Below are 8,302 nucleotides of genomic sequence, written 5' to 3' on the forward strand. Positions count from 1 at the left end.
AACTGCCCCGCCGGCGACGCGCCTGGCACCGACCAATCAGGGCCCGCGCGGCGCTTCCGCGTGCGCGCGCCCGCCCCCTTAAAGGGCCCGCGGCAGCCCGAGCGCGGCGATGGCTGCGGTCTGTGAGGGCACATAGTGGGGCTGAGGGTGATCGTGCGCTTGTACAGCTGTTACAGACGTACAGTGCGTGTTCTGGTAAATGAGAGTTTTACCAGAGAAACACAGAACGGTTTGCGTTGGAAGGGACATTAAAACTCATCTCATTTAATCTCCTTGTCATGGCAGGGACCCCTCCCACCAGAACGCGTTGGTCCCAGCCCCGTCCAGCGTGGCCTGGGACGCTCCCAGAAATCCAGGGGCGGCCACAGCTTCTCTGGGCACCTTGTGCCAGGGCCTCAGCACCCCCACAGGAAAGAATTTCTTCTTCGTACCTACTCTAAACCTGCCCTCAGTTGGTTTGCAGCCATTCCCCCTTGTCCTGTCACTGCTGCCCTTGTCAATGGCCTCTCTCCATCTGTCTTGTCTCCCTTCAGGTGCTGGAAGGGCACAGTTAGGTCACCACAAAGCCTTCTCTTCTCCAGGCGGAACAGTTCCAACTCCCCCAGCCCTTTCTCACAGCATCCCTCTGATCTTGGCATCCTCTTGAGGCCCTGCTCCAACAGATCCATATCCTTCCTGTGCTAGGGACCAGCTGGATATTATATATACTGGAGCATATATATATATATATATACTTTTAAATTTTTTTTTTAATCCTTCAGCCCCAAAATGCCGAACCCCGGAGTGCAGCAGAGCCCCAGAGCAGTCAGAGCAGGAGGAACAGGGCACTGTTTGCACAGTATCTTGCATCACCCCAAGGCCTCAAGCATCAGCACCTTAGTCTTTACTCTGGGATTCAGGGAGAACAGCCTGATCCAGCTGCCCTCATTTGTACAGCACAGCCCACATTTGTGGATAAGCCTCACAGCTCTGCAGCGAGCACCACAGCCCCACCCTGGCTGCACTGACTGCCTTTGGTGCAGCCGGAGAGAGCACTGCTGACGGGATCCTTGCTCACCCAGGGACTGAAGTGCAGGGACAGGACAGTGTGCAAGGCAAGGCAGAAACTCAAACACGTGAATATTTTCCCTCCCCCTCACCCTCTACCTTTGCCCCTGCCTTGCATTGTGCTCGCCAGACCTCTCCACCACCATGTCAGGCATCAGGGTACTGCTACAGAAAATCCTGATCCTTCTGCAGGTTACTCTGTCTGTTGTGGTGGGCAAAACACTGATGATACTGTTCCCCAATGCCATGAAAAGATACATCCTAAAGATGGGTGAAAAGAGCAGAATGAACAAGAATCCAAAGTTCAGCTACGAAAACTGGGGCCCGACTTTTTTCAGCTTCAAGTATTTGCAGTTTGTGCTGAAGGTGAAGTGGAAGAGGCTGGAGGATGAAGCCTACGAGGGACACCCTGCTCCCAACACACCAGTGGTGACCCTCAGCAGGGAAGTTTGTCACCTCCTGGATTTCATGAAAGGTCAGTAATTGAGTCGGTAATTTCAGTAATTGCTGAGAGCATAAATGAGGAGATGCTGCTGAGGGAGCAGGGACGGGCAGCTGGCACCAGAGTGCATCATGTGCAGACCACCAGCACCCACCTGCTGGAGAAGATGCAGCACATTTACTCCAGCTGCTTCTTGATTGTCAAAAATAACCTGCATTTATCACCCTGTCTATGCTATCCCTTCACACCACTGAGCTTTTGCAAGAGCTGGCTCTGCCTGGAAACACTTTTTGCTGAAAGCCAAGGTAATAATTTGTTTTAGGGAGAGAAGGCCCAGAACTGAAACGTGTGCAATGATTCCTGAGTGTTGGCTGTCGTTCCCTGTCCACACAGAAAATTCCACACCAGCTCCCTTAGCTAGCCTAAAGCCTAGAAAGCACGCAGTGGGTTTTTCCACATCTAAAGTGGCTGGGAATAAAGCAGAAGTAGCTGCTTTGTATTTTGTCCGCTGCCTCCCACTGAGATCTCAGCAGAACGTGGAATTAATCATTAAACTGCAGCCTCCATCCCCACGGGAGGGATTACATCCTTCTCTCACTCTGCATCCCTAATTATATATAGATATTTATGTAGAAAATGGGCTGCAAATTTGGAGAAGAGAAACACAGTATCTACAGGAAGGTACCACTGTTATTTAATTCTTTAGGATGTGGATCTATGGTTAGCAGCAGCTTTTAAGTTAAGCCATGCCAGAAAGGTCTTGGACAAATTTAATGGAATTCAGCATAACCAGACTAAAAGAGGTGCTTAAAAATCCTGCAAGCTCTCTTAAATCAAGGCCTTGCAAACAGATGCCAACATAAACACAACACTGTGTTAATTTGTAAGCAACTGCAGATACTTTTGCCAGTGTAAGGTTAGTTTAATAATAATATATAACCAGAGTTCTGTTTGGACAGGAAATTGCAGAAATACATTGAAAGCATGAATGCCTGTGATGCATGACTGAAAACTCTGCAGTTTCCCCTCAGCTCAGCTTGAACTGACACATCTAAAAAAATCTGGACATGAAAAGGCACTGGGACTCTGTCCTCAATGCCCGCCCCGAACCACTGTCCCTGGATAACCTTGCAGAAGGCCATGTTTAGTATTTTTGAAGTTGCTCCATACTAAGGACCTCAGGGAGGCTGAGATGCGCATTTTGGATCAGCACTCTATCCCAAAAATGTTGGTAACTTGCTAATTGGCTCTTGTGATGAAGCAAAGAGAAGCTGTGTGACTGCAGGGTGCCTCCTGCCTGTACTGGGCAGGATTCCCTCAGGTACTCCTTGCTGGATGCAGCACAGACAGAGCCAGGCTAGGAAAAACACTTTTATGCCTGCTTTGCAGAGATGCAGAGGTTCTGCTGCTGATTTTACTGACCTAGGAGAAGTTCATGAAGTGACTTAGTGTTGTCCAGGAATCCCTGCACCAGAGGCTCAGTTCAGTGTATTTAATTCTGTCCTTACTCCCTTAACCATAAAACTTCTTTTTTTTCCCCCCTCAGATAACCGACCTTTAATCCTGAACTTTGGAAGCTGCACCTGACCTTCATTTATGCTAAAATTTGATGAGTTCAACCAGCTTATCAAAGATTTCAGTTCAATAGCAGATTTCCTTATCATCTACATTGAGGAAGCTCATGCAGTAGGTACAGTACAAACACCACAGTGATGCCAACCACAGCTACAAATGTGTCACTTCCTTTAGGGAAAAAAAAGTGTGCTAGCAAAGAAGGGGGCTGCAAACAGCACAGAAATCTTCAAATCAAGTGGCAACACCACATCTAGGCACCAGTTTGTGTCCCAAATTCTCCTGAGATTCTACTTACACTTCTGACTTTACACTCAGTTACTCATGGGAAGGACACAGTTGTGTTTTTTAACAATTGCCTCTCAATGTTATACAGCTCCTTTTGGAAAGAGGAAGAAAAGATATTTCATAAAACAAAAGTGTACAATATGTTATGTGTTGACAGGAAAAATAAATTAGTTTTTAATATTTTCCAAGAACAGGATGCAGACTCCAATTTGAAAAATTTAGCAAGCAAACAAACCACACTTGTTTATCTGCACTGGATTCTAGGTAACACATTGGCACTGGTTTTATTCCAGGATTAAATGTTTTTCTAAAACCTAACATTTATAGTTTTCTAGTAGTATGTAATTTTCAGCAACTGAGAATTAGAAAATGACTAAGTCAGTCATCAAACCCTTTTACTAGTTTCTACTTTACTGGGAAGAGTTGTGTGCAAATGTTTGTTTGCATAGTTCTGATAAACAAAGGTGTGGCTTGGCTCACATTTCACTTCTCACAGACCTATAATTTTGGTTTATAGGCTTAATGAGTACAATCAAGCAAAATGAACAACACTAACAAACCTTACCCAATACGTGTTCCCCACCTGGTGTCTTTCTAGGGTAGATCTATGTGGGAAAATTTCAGCTAAAATCCATCAAATATTTCTGAATCCAGGGCAAGAAGAAACTACAGTTCATGAGGGAGAAAAAAACAGATCTTGGGACCACTTAATAGAAAGCTCTAGTGCTGCCATAATTTGAGGAGGGCTTTCATTTCATGGCAAGTTCTGATGTTGGAACTTATTACAGGAATAAACTGTAAGATTCTTTTAACCTAGTTTTGGGGTATGACACACAGTACATGTCCACCCTTGTACCTATTCAAAACCTTCACTGCTAAATCCCTTCCTCATTTGTTTTAGATGGATGGGCTTTTAAAAACAATGTCATTATTAAAAATCACAGAAGCCTTGAAGATCGAAAAATTGCAGCACAATTTCTTCAGAAAAATCACCCTCTATGTCCAGTGGTTTTAGACACTATGGAAAACCTGAGCAGTTCAAAATACGCTGCGCTGCCAGAGCGACTCTACATGCTTCAGGGAGGGAAAGTCATCTACAAGGTAAAAAATATCAGCACCAATGAGCACAGTGTACAGAGATTCTTAAATTTCAAGGTGACTTGAGACTGCTTTACATTTAACAGTCAGTATTTAGTTCTGTTTGAGAGCTAAACATTTCACAATGCACTGTAAATGTGGAGAGAAATGAAAATGCAGCAAAACCAGTCTGGGCCTTTATAATGTACACATTTAACGTACACCTCAGTCTTGCTCAAATATTTATCCTTTGGCTCACTAGTAACCTGAGGTACATCTAAGCTGTGAAATCCAGGAACACTTCCCACCTCCAGGATCCAGACATTGGCTCTATCCCAGTGACACAGCAGGGTGTAACCAGTGTGTAACGATCTCCCAGGGATGGCTCCAGTGGAAAGGGAGCCCAAGGCACACCTGCCCACAGTTCTGGTGCAGCTGCTGTGCTCTGAAGGATTTCTGCTCTGCCTGCTTGAGCATCACTGTGTCATTTTATTGCCTTTGCAGGGAGGAGTGGGGCCTTGGAATTACCACCCCCAGGAAATACGTGCCATCCTGGAAAAACTGAAATAGAAAAAGAGGACTTCAAAGCAAAAAACTATTTGGATAAAGAAGTTCAAAAATACTTTGTCACAGACCTCAGTTTAAGGAAAAAAATAGAATTTAAAAACAGCCATAGAGAGAAGAAAAGAACAATGTTGCATATGCAATGTATATGCAAGGAGCATCTGGAATGAGGTTCATTATGTTTGCCTAGAAGATTTCACGTGTCATCCCTACAACACCAACTTCTGTTCTGTAGTAATTTACTACTCTTATACAACACGCAGTAATGTGGGAGCTGGGTCCATTGAGCTCTGGATACCAACATTTACACTTGTAAGGAAACCTGCAGGATGAATTTCAGGGCGGTGACATTTGCAAGAGTCCGCTAGTATGCAAAGCAGCTGATTTCACATTACTATACACATTGCACTTGTGTATATAAAATGTTCCCTTTCACTGACTTCAGGAGGCTTCTGAGCAAGACAATCTCTATCAACATCTGTTTCCATGAATATTTGTTATGATGGTCCCAGCTTAAAGCACTAGTGGCTGTGACCTGATTCTAGAAAATATTTATAGAAACAAGGGATTGATCTACAATTATTAAAAGTCTATCAAAACACTTAATTTGGCTTGAGATTATTTCCCTTCCTGCCCTGCCTTTCTCCCCCAAGTTATTTCTAAGCATTAGCAGATATTTATATTCATTCTAATAATCTCTGAGTTTGAGCTGATCAGAAATGTACCAATTTAAGGACTTTTGAAAGACTTGTTTGACAGTAGGAAGTAATACATCCCACTTAAGTAGCTCACACTTTTTTCTTTTTTTCTTTTTCTATTTAACTCAGAGTGCAAGGGAAACATTTTATAGGAAATTGAGTTTTAATTAATGTATTATGTAAGCCTGATATAAATATACTACCTTAAATGGACTCAGTTATGTTCGGGTGTTCTAGGCTGACACTTTAGGTTACAAAATGAAAAAGCTGTTACTACAATTAACAACTGCACTGTGTTGAGGTTGGACTTGATCATCGTAAAAGTCTTTTCCAACCTAAATGATTCCATATTCTCCTATTCTATTCCATACATTAAACCAGCAGGGAATACATACCACATCCATACCTTCAAAAACCACTTTAATACAAGGTTCTAATAATAAACATTCTCTGCAGTGCAGCCATCAAAATGTAACTTCCTTATAAAAAAATAAAAGTGGAGGCCCAAATTTAAGCTGGGCTCAAGTGTTCTCTGCTGTGCCCTCTGCCATCACCCGGTGCACTGACACAAAATGATCAAAGGCAGATTTGATGATGAAACGCAAGTAAGTGGCCTGGAACTCAGGAAGCTGCAGGAGAAATAAAAATAATGTTATTGCATTCTCTGTAGTAACAAAACTACCCAAGCACATTTGCAGAAGTTTGTTAAACACAAAGATCTGGATCTTTCAGTGTCTGTTTTTTGAACTGCACATAAATCAAGTTCTTTGACCTGCAACTCAAAAAAATCCCATTATCTCCTGAATTCTGCAGCCTTAAAGGCAGCAAGTGAAGGAGGGAAGATTGCCACACTTCTGGAAAGGGCCCTTGCCCCTTGTTAGGAGCACTAGGCAGGTGCAATTTCACAGCACAATCTACAGAGGAGCAGCTGGGAAGTGCAATTTCACACCACAATCTACAAATTCCTCTCTTTAACACCAACTGAGCAATAATTGTAAATAAAGACATGTTTGGTTTTTTTATGGTTTCTCCCCACTTAGTCCAGACATCCCATTTCATGAACACTACTGATGTACACTGTAAATACTCACTGGAAATTCTTCCATTTGGAGCTGCCCTTCTCTGTGCTGCAAATCTAGAAAATATATTTTAAGGTAAATAATGAAGAATAATGTGCAATGCAGTGAAGTTTTCACTGGACTCAGAGTTCAAGTGAGTTTAAGGACAATGAATTTACACTGCATATAGACATTGTTCTTTTTTACTTTTACAGGTGATTTAAGAGAATACTTTTTTGCAATATCCCAGTGTGTGTGTATATATATATCCCACTCATTACAGTGTTAAAAAAAGTCACCCAAGAGGCACTAAAAAAAGCCAATCCCCAAGCCAAACAATGCAGGAAATGGCCCTCTATTATACTATGTAAGCCTGTTTTTAATTTTTGGAACATAAAGTGCACAAGTAGTGCTTTTAGCCCTTATACAGCATTTTACTCTCCAAACTGCTGCAGAGACCAGCAGTGTTAACAAAATTCACTCAAACGTGACTGTCACATTAATGTCTGATAAAACAATCATCACCCCACACTTTACTCAATAAATAGATGAGGGGTTACAGGGATTCACTGAAAAACACCAACATTGCTCCCACAAAACGCCACAAACTCAGTCTTACCTTTTTCAACACACCGTTCAAAACCCACAGGGTCTTTCGATGTGCTTCTTTCAATCCTTAAGGTCCGCACTAAAATATATATCAATTCAAAATATCAACACAAGTTCTGATTCTTTATTGATATTGATATTTATTCCATCACTTTACGACCACAAAACACTTTCAGAGCATTAACTCATTTATTTTTTTCTCTAAGCTATGAGGATTGTGGATATGAAGCACGATTGCTTTGTGAAAATGAATCTTTACGCAAAATTAAATCTTTATGTGACATTAAATGTGTATGAATCTCTTAAAAGTCGCTACATACAGACTAGGACACTACTGTGGGAACTTTTATTAAGGCAGAGACACACGTTTTAACATGGCACATATTACCTACTGCAAGACACAAAGTCTTACCCAAATAACACTGGATGGCGACTTTGCTGATTTTTACACATTTGGGAAAACCAATAATCAATTCCTGTGGGAACATGCCTGTCGTCGTCCAAAATGTTTTGGAACTCCTGCAGAGAGAACAGGACAAAACCCTCAACCGCAGCTTTCCATCTATAACCATCTTGAATTAAATTTATCATAGAAAAATACGGAGGTGAAAGGGAGGGGGAAAGCTGAGGGGAAGAGGGGTGAAAAGGGAAGGGTGGAAAAACAGGGGGACAATGAGGAAGGGGAGGGATGAAAAGCAGGAGGGGAAAGAGGGAGAAAGGGACGGGGGAGGCATTTTTATTTGGGGTAGTTTCAGCAGTGCCCTGTATAAGGACGGGCAGCTCTCTGGAGGCATTCCCACCTCGCCGGGCAGGCTCCGTACCCGGGCGGCCCACAGGAGCGTGCAATGGCGGCGGGCCCCGAGCAGTTCCATCCGCCCTGTGGCGACCCCAGCGTGAGGGCGAAGGGCCGAGCCCGGGCCAGCTCCGGCGGGCTCCGTGCGGGAGGA

At 43.2% G+C, this 8,302-nt stretch overlaps 2 protein-coding genes across 3 annotated transcripts; one reads left to right on the forward strand and one right to left on the reverse strand.

Moving 5' to 3' along the window:
• The first annotated feature begins 1,136 nt into the window (after positions 1 to 1,136).
• DIO1 (iodothyronine deiodinase 1) lies at positions 1,137 to 4,996 on the forward strand. The gene is made up of 4 exons (XM_005422956.3): positions 1,137 to 1,522; positions 3,036 to 3,179; positions 4,251 to 4,450; positions 4,931 to 4,996. The coding sequence occupies exons 1-4, from the start codon at positions 1,192 to 1,194 to the stop codon at positions 4,994 to 4,996; spliced, it is 741 nt and encodes a 246-aa protein (XP_005423013.2). The 5' UTR covers positions 1,137 to 1,191.
• HSPB11 (heat shock protein family B (small) member 11) lies at positions 3,493 to 8,296 on the reverse strand. Of its 2 annotated transcripts, none has more exons than XM_031058591.1 (5): positions 8,156 to 8,296; positions 7,768 to 7,874; positions 7,366 to 7,434; positions 6,780 to 6,823; positions 3,493 to 6,317 (listed from the first exon to the last, which is right to left on the reverse strand). In XM_031058591.1, the coding sequence occupies exons 2-5, from the start codon at positions 7,841 to 7,843 to the stop codon at positions 6,210 to 6,212; spliced, it is 297 nt and encodes a 98-aa protein (XP_030914451.1). In that variant the 5' UTR covers positions 7,844 to 7,874; positions 8,156 to 8,296; the 3' UTR covers positions 3,493 to 6,209. The 2 variants fall into 2 exon arrangements, with proteins under 2 accessions (XP_030914451.1, XP_005423014.1); XM_005422957.2 differs by having other exon boundaries at positions 8,177 to 8,291.
• Positions 8,297 to 8,302: the final 6 nt, after the last annotated feature.

Source organism: Geospiza fortis, unplaced genomic scaffold, assembly GCF_000277835.1.
Source record: "Geospiza fortis unplaced genomic scaffold, GeoFor_1.0 scaffold396, whole genome shotgun sequence".
NCBI classification, from domain to species: Eukaryota; Metazoa; Chordata; class Aves; order Passeriformes; family Thraupidae; genus Geospiza; species Geospiza fortis.

What these genes read in the sequence shown, in the direction of transcription:
- HSPB11 (XM_031058591.1), bottom strand. Translation starts at nt 7,843, where the DNA reads ATGTTCCCACAGGAATTGATTATTGGTTTTCCCAAATGTGTAAAAATC. An exon ending in CGCCATCCAGTGTTATTTGG is followed by an intron (nt 7,435 to 7,767) that starts GTAAGACTTTGT and finishes TATATATTTTAG; the next exon opens with TGCGGACCTTAAGGATTGAA. An exon ending in TGAACGGTGTGTTGAAAAAG is followed by an intron (nt 6,824 to 7,365) that starts GTAAGACTGAGT and finishes TATATTTTCTAG; the next exon opens with ATTTGCAGCACAGAGAAGGG.